The sequence below is a fragment of the Pleurodeles waltl genome, chromosome 8, assembly GCF_031143425.1.
Source record: "Pleurodeles waltl isolate 20211129_DDA chromosome 8, aPleWal1.hap1.20221129, whole genome shotgun sequence".
Classification (NCBI taxonomy): Eukaryota; Metazoa; Chordata; class Amphibia; order Caudata; family Salamandridae; genus Pleurodeles; species Pleurodeles waltl.
In genome coordinates this window covers 1,144,575,012-1,144,589,437 of record NC_090447.1, presented here as the reverse complement: position 1 = coordinate 1,144,589,437, position 14,426 = coordinate 1,144,575,012, and the positions used below count along the sequence as shown (strand labels likewise).

Sequence of the window (14,426 nt, the reverse complement as noted above, 5' to 3'; positions counted from 1 at the left end):
GTAGAATAAAAACAGCAATAAAGAGCTTCTATTTATATATCAATGCACTACAAAGAGCATCTATATATGTATGAGCAAAGAGTTCATTGACAGATATAAGCTTTGATTACCTGTATACCAAAATGCGTATTTCAGTTACTTCAGCAAGCTCACACTACGATGTTCAGGAAGCAAAATATAAACGAGCTGAATACTTCAGATAAGCTTTGATTAACTGCATACCAATATGCGTGTTTCAATTACTGCAGCAAACTCATACTACGATGTTCAGGAAGCAAAATATAAACGAGCTGAATATTTCAGATTATAAACTCAGTGCAAGCATAATAATCAATCATAATAATAGAGCAGAGAAACAAAGGCCTTTCATCCCTGAGTGGAACTTTACTTAGCCCATGAAATGCTGGGAAGCCCTCTACTGCCCGCTTGGACCTCTCTCCCCCTCAAGTGTCACGGTCTCTGAATAGCAAACAGGGAGGCAGCGCTGTGGGCCTGGCGATGGCAGCTTTCACAACCCCATCTGCGACCTTCAAATCCCTCACCCGCACTTCAGTGCTTAAATAACTTGAAGCTTGGATTCTATCCCTTTCTGGCATTTTCTAGGTATGTTATCTGCACTTGTCTCCTGGCTGCTCTGCCGTTCCCTAGCCATTGTTTTCATTCCATCTTCTCCCTGTACTCTTGTTCTCAAGGTTGAGACGGAGTCTCCTACACAACCTGTTTCTTACACATGCAACTGAATAATTTTATCTATGGAATGTTGGGAAACAAGCTTAAAAACAACATCGTGAACTTTTCCATGTTGTTCGGGTTTCAGCAGGCATCACGCTCATCTACAGTGTTCAAGATAATTAACCCTTCATGTCACAATGTCTTCCGCACCTTTCCCTATACTGATCACTCCACCCCTTAAATGAGCGCGATGCATGCGAAACAAAAATCATTTATTTTGACGTTCCGCTAGCTAGGTTGCTACGAATACTCGTCAGCATTATTCTAAGCGCCTGCATCTTAGTATAAAGCTGTTTTGTGCGTACATATAGTCTACATAGTATAGTCATTAGCGCAACACAAACAATCAATAACCAAATTAGTGGATGTAACACTATATTTAGTGTCTTCGTAGCTCCTGGTGCCCAGCTTAAGAAGATGTCATACCAATGATGCTCAGTTACTTGCTGGATGCGTGAAGCAGTGTGCATAAACTGTTTAGCGTCTATGGTCATCTGTCTGGCTGTATCCTTGGTGTATTTAGCTGCCATATCAAATTTTGCAAATGTAACTTGTGCGTAGTGCCTGATTGCCTCTAATCTGGGTAGCTTAACAACAAGCAGGATGTTCCACTCTAACTGCGCTCGCATTTGTGTCTGTAATGTGGTTATGGTGAACTTAGTCGCTCGGTACAAGATGTGAGTGTTTGTCAATAATGCTGGTAATATTGCACATACACATTACTTGCTCTCCAGTGGTTCGTACAAATCTGTTAATAAGTAAGGGATGATTACTGATGTAACATATACTCTCTGTCCCTATCTGATATAAGTCTGTGCCATTAATAGAATAAGGTAACCATTCACATTCTCCTGTTATTTGGTGAAGACATGGATCTAGCACCCGTCCAGTGTGGGTACATACCCACCCCTTAGACCAATCTACACATCTAGTGGGATCTACAGTGTGATTTGTTTGATCATTCCACTTTTTGTCAGTGTGAGGTATCCACCATTCTTTACCTATCACTACGGGGAGCAATATAAAGGGGCACCATATGTCAGGAGGAAAATCACTTCTTCCTATATAAAAATGAGCATAACCAATTTCTTCCTCACAGTGAAACTGTAAAGGCTTTACCCGTATTTCTTCAGGCAAATGAAATTGTTGTTTCCAATATTCACCCTGAAGCTGTCCCCATTCCGCTTTAAAGTCTGCTTACTGTTGATTAACAATGCTTTGCCATAGTATGCACTGGATGCCCTTGGTCACTGTATGTATGTTTTGAAAGCTTTTTCTGAATTGTTCATAAGTGAAATTATGCCATTGCCAGTCACAATACAACCCACGCAGGACTTTCCATACTTCTTGTGAGTGTGTGGGCCCCCATTGAGAAATTACTTTTATGGCCTCTCCCATACTGTAGAAGATAGCTTATTCCTAATGGCTTCAATATCAAAATAATTTAGGGCCCCTACCCCGATTCCGGTGGCCCCAGCTATCAAGGATCCTAGATCTCTTCTAATGCGTAACTTTGGCAAGGGACATAACTGTGGCGTCCATGGTTGCACATAATGGATCATACTTTGAGACATTCCCCTTGGCAATATTTATCTGTAACACAATACGGTTAATTATGCTTGCATGCAGAGCTTGCTTACATCCTATTCTATATCGAACTATGGAAACTTTGCCTAAGTTGCTGACCATGCGTCTTTCAGTTACATAAAACATTAAGACTGGGGGTTTGGAGTATCGAACTCCTTTGGTTCCATTGTTATTGTAACAACCACCATATGTCCTGGTAAAATAATCTATTTGTCAGAGCAATCATAAGGTTTACACAGGTATGCCTGATCTGGTGTAAAAGGTACAATGGTATCACAATATTTACATATCATGTTTAGCGTTTAACTCAAAGCCTGTACTGTTGATGGCGTCCCCTGCAACTCGTTCAGTCCGTTGGCATGTCGGATTTGCTGTCCAGTTACCTTCCAGGTCATAGCTTTGGCAGCTATCCACTTGCCTCCAGGTACCTTCACGTTGCAAAGTGAAACATTTCCCTGGTCATCAGTTACATTAGCGGCTTGAGGTGCACAAGTCACATTAAGGTCCGTAACGACATTCTCTGCTACATTCAGTCTGACCCAAACACCTCTTCCGGTTGTAATTATGACCGGAAACAGGAACCACGTCATCGACGCAGATGTCCTAGTTTACGACCGTGGGGTAAGTCACACTGCAGGTACAAACACAGGTACATTAGAGTTTTTTAAAAGTACAATATACGTACTCCCCGACCCTTGACTAAATATCTCTCCTGCCTCTGGCTTTTTCCCTGGATGGTGCACCCATCTGTTTGGATCTCATCAGGTACCCCATAATGTTTTATCAGGTAGTTTAGCCCTCGCAAAGTGGACTTTTGGTCTGCAGACTTACAGGGCATACCCAACATAAGGCCAGAGTAGGTGTCCACCATGGTCAATACGTAGCTTTTTCCTCCTTCTTTTGGTAGCGGCCCGATATTGTCCAATTGCCACACCATAGCAGCTGCAGTTCCTTTTCTGATAAGGCCGCTAGGCTTCTTTTGCAGGGGCATTTGTCTAGTCTGGTTGCATGTGGGGCACTCCTTTACTGCTTGTTGCACTTGTTCTTTAGTAACTGGAATCTGTTGTTGCTGTGCCCATGCATGAGTGCCATTCTCTCCTAGTTGTCCGGATGTTGCATGGGCCCAGTTGGCTAAAGCAGCTTCAGCCTCCTCATTGATGGCCACTGTTCGTGTTTTGGCCATCTGATCTGCGGTGTTGTTGAATAGAGATGCAAGTGAGGTGTCCGATGGGCAATGGGCATCCACATAGATTTGACATTTTTGCCCTTTCTCCCACATCTCTTCCCATAGTTGCTCGCCTCCCAAAATGGGGGTGACTTTGATTTTCCATCCATCCTTGCTCCAAGTCGGGGCCCAGCTTACTAGTCCTTGGTAAGTGGCCCAGCTGTCAGTGTACACAAATGTTTTCTCTCTCTGATGGTGGCCTGTTCGATTACTGCTGCTACCCCCTGCAGTTCTGCAAGCTGGCTTGGTCCATTATCTCCTCCTCGCAGCAACAGCGTTTCTGTAGTAGGCTGGAATGCGACTGTTTGCCATTGCCTTTTTTCTTGATGGTACCGGGCGGTGCCATCTGTGAACCATGCATTTTGCTGTTCTTCTTCAGTGAGTTGTTCAAAAGGTGGGGCTGTTTTAAATGGTGATGATTCCATTTCAGAAGGTTCTGACGAGGGAGCCATTGCCTGCAAGTCCACTGCCCCTAGCATATTTTCTTGTAATTTCGACATTCCTGCTGGCCCCGGCTCTGCCCTCTGCTGCAGATACCATTTCCACTTTGCGATGGTGGACTCCTGCGTCCTGCCTACTTTAGTGCCAACTCCTCCTTCTCTTATCCAGCCTAGTAAGGGGACCCGTGTTCTTAAGGTGACCGGCCGGTGACCAGTTATGCATTCTGTTTCCACTAATGCCCAATATGCCCCTACTAGTTCTTTTTCTAACCGAGTGTAATTGCTCATGGATGGTGTTAATCTCTTTGACCAGACTCCTTGTGGCAGCCTCTTTTTTTCCTGCCTCTGCTATAGGCTCCACATCACTACATCATCCTGTACTATCATTTCCAGCTCAAACGAGTCTCCTTCTGTGATGGGACCCAACGTAAAATAATTCTGTAATGCATCTTTTGCTCCAGTGTCCCACAATCTCACCAACCATCTAAACAAAGGCTCTGCAGGCATCTGCCTAAACATACGGGTTATCTCCAACAACTCACTCTGTGTATAATCTCTCACCAAATGAGAATTCTGTATTTGCCCACCATTCACTCCCTTTGATTTGTTTTGCACGAGTGGGCAAACCTCCATTACACTTCCTCTTCCACCTTCAACTTCACCTACACTTCCTTCTCCACTTTCAACTCCACCTAGTTCTGCTACACGTACTTCCACCTCACCCTCCCAATTCCAGTCGTCCTCATTATCTGAGACTGTTCCATCCCAAGTATATGGATCCCAATTTTCTTTGCATACCAATGCCCTCACTTGCACAGCTGAGGGTATTTTAGGCTTCTGCCTACTCTTCTGTTTTGCTACTCATACTGCTAATGCAGTGCACCTTGCCTCCATTTGATCACCCCGAGTCACTGCACTTTTGATGGTCTCTTTCATAAGTAACTGCCTTTCCTGCAAGGCTGCAACCTCATCCCGCAGTTTGGTCTTCCTGTATACCATATGGAGCGCAGACAGGAAAAGCCATCCCACTTGCCCTGCTGCTTTCAGCTCCAGCTTCACCCCTCTTAGCTTCACACTCTCAACCGCATCTTCCGCTAAGAGAGGAGTCACTTTCTCATCTAGTGCTTCTCAAAAAAAACTGCGCTGCCCACCGGTTCAGGAGTCCTGCCACACCAGAGAACGGGTCAGTTGCTAACCACCCGGGAATGGATCTGGCTTCTGCCCCATGCTGTCTTCCGCTCTCTGCCCCATTTTTCTTATGTCCCCAAAGAGGCATTATTGACTTATGCCCCACTTCTGGTACCAAAATGTCATATCCAGGTGACTGGTTGACACCTGTTCGGTATAATTCAATAAGGACGCTCAATGAAGGACCACACGCCAATCATGAACACAATTTAGCTTTACTAGAATTTCAGGTAAATGTATGCATTTGGCACATCAACGTGGTAGAATAAAAACAGCAATAAAGAGCATCTATTTGTATATGAGTGCACTGCAAAGAACATCTATGTATGTATGAGCAAAGAGTTCATTGACAGATATAAGTTTTGAGTAACTGTATACCAAAATGCGTATTTCAATTACTTCAGCAAGCTCACACTACGATGTTCAGGAAGCAAAATATAAACAAGCTGACTACTTCAGATAAGCTTTGATTAACTGCATACCAATATGCGTGTTTCAATTACTGCAGCAAAGTCATACTACGATGTTCAGGAAGCAAAATATAAACGAGCTGAATACTTCAGATTATAAACACAGTGCAAGCATAATAATCAATCATAATGATAGAGCAGAGAAACAAAGGCCTTTCATCCCTGAGTGGAACTTAACTTAGCCCACGAAATGCTGGGAAGCCCTCTACTGCTCGCTTGGACCTCTCTCCCCCCTCAAGTGTCACTGTCTCTGAACAGCAAACAGGGAGGCAGCGCTGTGGGCCTGGCCATGGCAGCTTTCACAACCCATCTGTGAGCTTCAAATCCCTCACTCGCACTTCAGTGCTTAAATAACTTGAAGCTTGTATTCTATCCTTTTCTGCCATTTTCTAGCTATGTTATCAGCACTTGTCTGCTCTGCCGTTCCCTAGCCATTGTTTTCATTCCATCTTATCCCTGTACTCTCGTTCTCAAGGTTGAGACTGCGTCTCCTACACAACCTGTTTCTTACACATGCAGCTGAATAATTTTATCTATGGAATGTTGGGAAACAAGCTTGAAAACAACATCGTGAACTTTTCCACGTTGTTGGGTTTCAGCAGGCATCACGCTCATCTACACTGCTCAAGCTAATTAACCCTTCGCGTCACAATGTCTTCCGCACCTTCCCCTATACTGACCAACAAGTAAAGCACTTACAAGTTCAGACTCCAGGGCATAGGTAGCCCACCGTTGGGGGTTCAAGTCACTCTCAAACTCCCAGCAACACAGGGCCGGTCAGGTGCAGAGGTCAAAGAGGAGCCAAAATAACATGGGTGCCTATGGAGACAGGGGGTGCTCCGGTTCCGGTCTGCTGGCAGGTAAGTACCCACGTCCTCGAGGCAGAGCATGGGGGTGTATTAGAGCACTGGGGGCCCCCAAAGTAGGCACACAAAGCACACCCTTAGCAGCACAGGGGCAGCCAGGTGCAGTGGGCAAACAGGGCATCAGGTTTTCAATAGGATTCAATGGAGGGACGCGGGGTCACTCAGATGTTGCGGGCAGGGCACAGGGGGGCTTCTCCGGCCAGCCACTGACTGGGCAAGGGTGAGGGCCGCCTAATGGCCAGTGCTGCACCAGTGTTCGGTTTCTCACAGGCCTGGGGCTGCAGGTGCAGTGCTTCTCCAGGCATCGGATATCATCTTCTCCGGCAGTCGCGGTCAGGGGGTCCTCAGGATTCCCTCTGCAGGAGTCTTCGTGGGGGTGCCGAGAGGTCAGCCCATGGTGGACACATTGTCTGAGTCGCCTGGGGATCCTCTCTGGGTCATTGGTTTCTTTGGACACAGGCCACGGGTGTCGGGTGCAGAGTAGTGGGGACTCAAGCTTCTGGAGTGAGGTGGGACTCCCTTTAAAGATGGTTTCTTCTTTCTTGGTTGGACAGGTCTGCTGTCCACAGGAGTTCTTGATCCTTCTTAGTTGCAGAGCAGACCTCTGAGACGGCAGAGGTCGCTGGGCCCGCAGGATGCATCACTGGTGCAGGTTCTCTAAATTAGGAGACAGGCCGGTAGGGCTGGGGCCAAAGCAGTTGTCGTCTTCCTTCTTCTCTGTGGGATTTTTCAGCTAAGCAGTCCTTCTTCTTTGTAGGTCACCAGGATTCTAAAGGCCTGGGTTCAGGGTCGCCCCTAAGTACTGAATTTATGGGTGTGTTAGGGTCAGAGAGCAGTAGCCAATGGCTGCTGTCCTTGAGGGTGGCTACACCCTCCTTGTGCTCCCTCCTTTTGGAGAGGGGAGCACATCCCTATCCCTATTGGGCTAAATCCTCCCAAACAAGATGGAGGATTTTCCAAGGAAGGGGTCACTTCTGCTCTGTTCACCCTAGGGGTGGACCTGGCTGAGGGGGTGACTCCTCCTCTGGACTTGCAGCCAAAAGTGGGGGCTCGTCCAAGGGGTGGGCATCTCCACTGCCTGGAGTGCCCTTGGGGCATTGTAACAACAGGCCTGAGCGTTTGAGGCTCACCGCCAAGTGTTACAGTTCCTGCAGGAGGAGGTGAGAAGAACCTCCACCCAGTGCAGGCTTTGTACCTTGCCCCAGAGAGCACAAAGGCTCTCACCCCAGGGGGTCAGAAACTCGTCTCTCAGTGGAAGGCTGGCACAGACCAGTCAGTCCTGCACTGGAGTATTGGGTAAAATACAGGGGGCATCTCTAAGATGCCCTCTGTGTGCATTTTTTAATAAATCCAATGCTGGCATCAGTGTGGGTTTATTATTCTGAGAAGTTTGATACCAAACTTCCCAGTATTCAGTGTAGCCATTATGGAGCTGTGGAGTTCGTTTTGACAAACTTCCAGACCATATACTTCATATGGCTATACTGCACTTACAGTGTCTAAGAATGGACTTAGACACTGTAGTGGCATATTGCTCATGCAGCTATGCCCTCACCTGTGGTATAGTGCACCCTGCCTTAGGGCTTTAAGGCCTGCTAGAGGGGTGACTTACCTATACCACAGGCAGTGTTTTGTGTGCATGGTACCCTGAGGGGGAGGCCATGTCAACTTTGCCTTTTTCTTCCCACCAGCACACACAATCTGCAATGGCAATGTGTATGTGTTAGGTGATGGGTCCCTTAGGATGGGCCAACACATGCTGCAGCCCTTAGGGACCTTCCCTGGTCACAGGGCCCTTGGTACCACTGGTACCTCTTACAAGGGACTTATCTTTGTGCCAGGGGTGTGCCAATTGTGGAAACAATAGTACATTTTTAGTGAAAGAACACTGGTGCTGGGGCCTGGTTAGCAGGGTCCCAGCACACACTGTCAGGTCAGCATCAATATCAGGCAAAAAGTGTGGGGGGGTAACTGCAACAAGGAGCCATTTTCCTACACATTTCCTTTCTAGGCGATTACCAATTTATCGCAAGCTTCTACAATGTGTCTTTCATTCTACATTCATAATTTTCCCTGCAAAGCACTCTGTTCTCTGCTTCCGTACAACTCATCACTTCCCGTTGCCAACTCTCTAATTTTGGGGTCATAGCTGAAGGTTAAGGCTGTTTTGGCTAACAGTAGGGTGATATCTACAAACTTAGTGACTACTTTATTCTTTTTGGGTCTTGGGGAATTCCCAATGAACATCCCCTAATACTTCCCAGGGCAGCATTCCCAACAATACAACACAAAATGTAGTACTGCTCACCAGTAACACTGCATTATAGAGCGGATGCACATGATATGTAGGAAAGTTGTTGTGTCACTTCCTCACCAAGGGCCTGCAGAGTAAGCCCCTGGGAATATCCAACTGATCTTACGTTGCATGAGGTGTTCACTGTGTAGTAAAGCAAACTGTATCTATCGAAAGCTAGTGTTACAGGATACTTTCCGAAGGTATTCTACAGCTTTTTGCGACTCCTCATTGAGGGCACAACCCCCTCCATGCTCCCATTTGTCATGGAGCGTCCTTAGGAGGACACCCGTGTATACTAAAATAGATTTATAAAGCCAGGATACTACCCTTCTGCCTCATCCTATTGTATATAGTGCATGTGTTAGGGGTTCGATGGTGCTTATGTTCTACTGCTGTTTAAGAGCATACATCACTCTGTTACATTGTAAGAACTAAACTTTGAATGTCCCACTAGTGTTTGGAACTCTATTAATTGTACCATTGTCAAATAAATGATCTATGCATTGATCCCTGCTGCGTCCCAGTGCTGTAAATCATGGGGGTTGAGGTATCAAAGCGTGGTTGGGAGCCCCATCACGGGTATCTCTGCAGCATGCATGTGTTGATCTTGTGTACACCATGCTCCATTTTATGCATCCTTACACTGTCCTAAACCAGTAGTGGGTGTTCTCCCTTAAATTTATTGTGCAGCATCAACAGTGCCTGCAGTGGTCCCACGCAAAGACCTGACTATGCAATTTCTGTTTGTCTAAGTCGTGTTACGCCACCGCCACACAAACTTGTGTTTAGGCATGCACAAGCTTCTGTTTACTGTAGCTGGGTTCTCATTTGTGCATGAACTTATTATATCTGTGAGTCTCTCAACATCCAGTCCATTGGGAACCTAGCATTGCTCCAGCCAATGCTGCCTTCTTATAAGCCTTTCCAACTTAACTCTTAAAATATTTTTGGATGAGATAACATCACCCAGGATGGTGAGTGAGTTTCAGGTGTAATGAGAGGACATGTGTTGCAGTCCACTTTGTTGTCAGTTGCTCTTTTCGACCATTCAGGCGTCCTATGGAATGAGCAAATCACTTTACACTAAAAGAAGGAAAAGCAAAAGATTGTCTCCAAAACTAAAAAAAAGAGTGTCAGCCCTATTAGAAAAAGAGATTGATGTACCGTCCTGTTCTTTGTGTGATGTTTCCTTTTTAATGTGATTACATTTCTGTTGAAGAGATTGTTGCTTTTAAAGTGGTTGGAATAATTTGCTTTCTCCGAAAGGAGCTTTATGTAAGGCAAGAGTTACTTCATCCTTTGCTGCCATAAATAATGGTTTACAGAGATATTAAGCATATCTATTTATCCTTAAGCAGGCTCTTGGGAGAAGTGCTGATGCTTTTTCGCATTTCATACCAAGTGGTGTGCTGTGGCCTTTAATATCATGTTAAATTGCCTAAATATCAGTGGTACACCAGGTGAGGGCCGCCACAGATTTTGAGTGATTTATCACGGTTTCTGATTTAAGTTTTGAAACTGTGTATATTAGCGCGGACCAAGGTGCTGATGGAGCATGCATGTAGTGTCACTGAAAGGACTACAGATCAAGATGGAATATACATTTTCCTTACGTTGTATATATTTTACACATTATAGCTGATACAAACAATGTGTGCTGGTTACAGTCTTGGAAACCATTTTTAACAAGTGATCTATGTCTTGTCAGGTATAGATTTTGAATCAGATTACCTATCACTATTGGATTCCCAAAGAATCCCAGGAATTCTCCTTGAAATTCCTTGCCAGTCATATATTTCAAGGATTAGTTGCATGCTTAAAATTTAAGCATGCAGAATGTCCTAGAAAAATCAGCATATATACATTGATGCAGAAGTGTATTTAACATTAAACGTTGTTTCTGTTTCTCCAGGGCAAAAAAAGACAATTTTCATTGAAGAAAGATGTTATTCTACTTCTCCATGAAATATGGGTTTGTTTAATCCCTCGTTCCCACCCTAGAAATACACTTACTCCTGCTCTTGAGTGATGTAATTTTGTATGCATTTCTAGGGTAGTTTTCTATCTATTGAGAGTTACATGAATGAGCACAAACCTACGAGATTGTAGGTTGTAACATACTTTTGCAAGTCGATCGACCCAAGACTGATCACAAACCGCTACTAACCTTAAATTTGGAGTGATGCTTGGTGCCTAGGCTCCACAAGTCTGCTATTGTGATGGAGTTATGGAGGGCCCTCTGTACAGTGGTAGCCTACCCGAGATTCATTCTTACACTGACATTTTGGTCATTCTTTTTATACTGTAGGGATTTTTTTTTTTTTTTTACTTTCATAGTAGTGGTAATTATTGGCTTTAAAAAATAAATAAAAAATCTTATCACTATTGCTAACTAAGGCCTCAGCCTGTAAGATTTTTGTAATCTGTCTGCATGCATCCATGCACCCCTTCAACCATGTATTTACTCATGCACTCTCATTCATCTACCAATGTATTCATTTATTTGACCGTTCACACCCAGCCATACTGTCACTTATTAATTCATGTACTCATTCATGCATTCATCCAATGTTGAATTCACTGATCTGTTCATTGGACCATTGACTAATTTTCACAGTAATCTACTCTACCATCCAGACAATCACACATACATACTCGACAAGCAGTGAAGATGCATTTTCACACTTGGAACTGCCTGATATTTTAACCGTTTGGCCTATGGGCAAGACTAATTGACTAGTGTGTTATTGAAGCGTCATTGTTGATTTCTAATAGAATGTGTCTGATGGTATATTTCAATGGTGATGGTGTCTTGTCAAGCTGATGTCGCCACAATAACTTACACATGGTAATTGATATTTGCAATAGTAAAGGCTGGGTGTCAGTATTAATCTATTAGATTAAGTTTAAGAGGAACCTGTAGGATATTTTTATTAAATTCATCAGGAACCTGAAGGGTATTTTCATGATCTGTTTACAGTGAATGTTTGTTGTAATTAAGGTATTGTCTGAAGTGTGAACATATTTTACCATTGAACACAAAACATCTCTTTTTTTAATAGCTTTACAGGGGTCCCAAATGGACATTTCGGTATTCAGGCCTTCAGCTGAACTGTGAGTATCGTTTTCGTGTATGTGCCATTCGACAGTGCCAAAATACAGGTGCACCTCAGGAGCTGATTGGCCCTTACAGTGCCACAGTACTGTTCATCTCTCAGAGAACCGAGCCGCATTCCAGCACCAACAAAGACACTGTGGACATTACAAGGACACGTCGAGCACTAAGTGATGAGCAATGTGCTGCTGTCCTTCTTGTGCTGTTTGCTATCTTCTCCATTCTTATTGCCTTTATCATTCAGTACTTTATAATCAAGTGACAGAAAAGTACCTTTAGTGAATTTAATATGCGGTTCCATTACATATTATTTTATCATTTCATAACCATTTTTGTTACCTTACTTTTCCCAAATAAGTGGCATTTAACACGGCTTGAAACAGTAGCACATCGTTTTTCTGCCATTCCTGCCAATATAGCCTGTATTGCTAGACCCTGGCAGTATACTGGATTGAAAACCACAGAAATTGTATTCGTTTTTGGACACCATGACGTTTTGTAAAACAGTCTTTCTAAAAGTGCAAACAGCTGGGTGATTGGAAAATTGTAAGGGGTGACTGGAACATTTCAATCAGCTGTGTTAAGGTAGGCCTTATATTTAAAGGATTACAACGCAGAAACTTATGTTAAAATAGTATTGACTGTGTTGAAATTCCTGCTATCTTACATCCTCTATTTAAATTGTTAATCTCTGATGCTGTGAAATAATGTAGAGATGTACTTCTACCTCCTCTTTTGTCTTAATTATTTGGAAAGTAAGGATACAATGGAAATGAACATATAAAATTGGATAGAATAGGCATGAAAGAGGTTTTTAAATATCAAATGTCTGCTTCTACACTGCTGGTATCTATTAGTAGCATGAATATGATTTGAACTTGCCTCAACAAAAAAAATGTACTTCTATAGCGACCCTGTACTTTCGGCATGGATAAGAAACACAAAAGGGCTTTTAGATGTATGTATTTGCACATTGACCTTAAAATCAAATTTAGTAGAAAGGACCTTAAAACATTTACTTATCTTGATTTTATTTGTAATTATTTACCAGCATGATGTTTTTTGTCTTGGCTTAGTGAAGCTATAATCATTTTTCATACCACAACCACTGTCATCTCTCTTACAAATGTAGCATTGAGCACTGCCTTTGAAGGCACCAAAAGATGCGATGTAGTATTTGGACCAGAAAATTGAGCTGCTTTGTTCCTGGAAAAAATAATTGTATGTTAATGTAACGTCTATTTGGATTCTGTACCAGATTGTTGATTGCATGTTATTAATGTTGCATTAGAGCACTTTGCAAATTGCGTTAATTCACGGTTTTTGTAAACATCATTTGTGAGTTCATGAATGAAAATACTTAGTTTTGTCAAGTAACACATGACCATCTCATTGGATGCAAATAACTGCCAGTATATTAAAAGCTAGTTTTTAGTGAACCTGTTAAAAAGAACATTCATGTTTCAACTCCACCATTTGTTATATTCTTTACTTGTAAATTCCTAATAATTTATTTCAGTCCAAAAGTTACCAAATCACTAATCTTTTGCCTAGGGTGTGGCATTTCATATCGTTAAGCACTTCTAAATGACAAAGAGCATCTTGTTCATGCTTTAAAGGTTTCTGAAAAAATGTTCTCACAACGGAAATGGGCATGTATTGTATTTGTTTCAGCGTCGGTTACTGTTGTAGAATAAAGTTACACTTGTGTTGAAATATAAATGGAAACACCTGGTATTCAAGGTGATAAGAATGGTCTGTCTTAAAAATGTGCCGTTTGTCTGCCTGCATTTTAATTTTGTTATTTTTATGTAATGCTAAAGACTTCCCACAGAATACGTTGATATTGAAATATATTTTCTAGAGCCTTTGAAAAAGTGCCATGTTTGGCAGTACAAATGAGATTGAGTGTAATAGCCCATAGATTTACACATGGTTGAATGTCTAAAATGGTAAGAGTTGTTGCTGCAATTAACATGCAGTGATTTTTTTCATAGTAAAATTCAAATAAACTCCTATTTTTGATAGTAAATGTCATTTAATAGTGTATTTGCTATTCGAGTGCAGATTACTGCAGTGAGGAAGAATTTTTAATGTAAGGTTAATTTTACCTCATACTGTACATTCCAAAAACAGATCTACAATTTTTAAAATGTTATGGATACACTACCAAACGTATCGCCTATTGTACAATGTTGGACTTCATAAAGATTTAAAAAGTGTATAATCTCATAGAAATATACATTTACATGCTATGTAGCAAATTATCTTGAAAATCCATGGAAATAAAATCAGTATCATTCTTTTTCATCGTGTTTTGTGTTAGATTTTCATTATAAGCTGACATTATTTACTGTTAGTGAAAATGTATTGCAGTAATAATACGTACTAGTGTGAAGACATCATTAATCCATCTGAGAAAATATATTTTTCTTTCACTTTTTTTGTTTTTCAAATTATCTAACAATCATTTACCATGTATAATCATGCAGACAGCTTCCAAGTTC

General features: G+C 42.5%; 1 protein-coding gene across 2 annotated transcripts in view; it reads left to right on the top strand.

The window, feature by feature from the left end:
• FNDC3A (fibronectin type III domain containing 3A) overlaps positions 1–14,224 on the top strand; it is a 1,418,915-nt gene extending 1,404,691 nt beyond the window's left edge. For both annotated transcript variants that reach the window (XM_069205374.1, XM_069205375.1), the window contains one exon: positions 11,867–14,224. In XM_069205374.1, coding sequence (XP_069061475.1) covers positions 11,867–12,181 — 315 coding nt within the window. In that variant the 3' untranslated portion in view covers positions 12,182–14,224. The remainder of the gene's footprint in view (positions 1–11,866) is intronic.
• Positions 14,225–14,426: the final 202 nt, after the last annotated feature.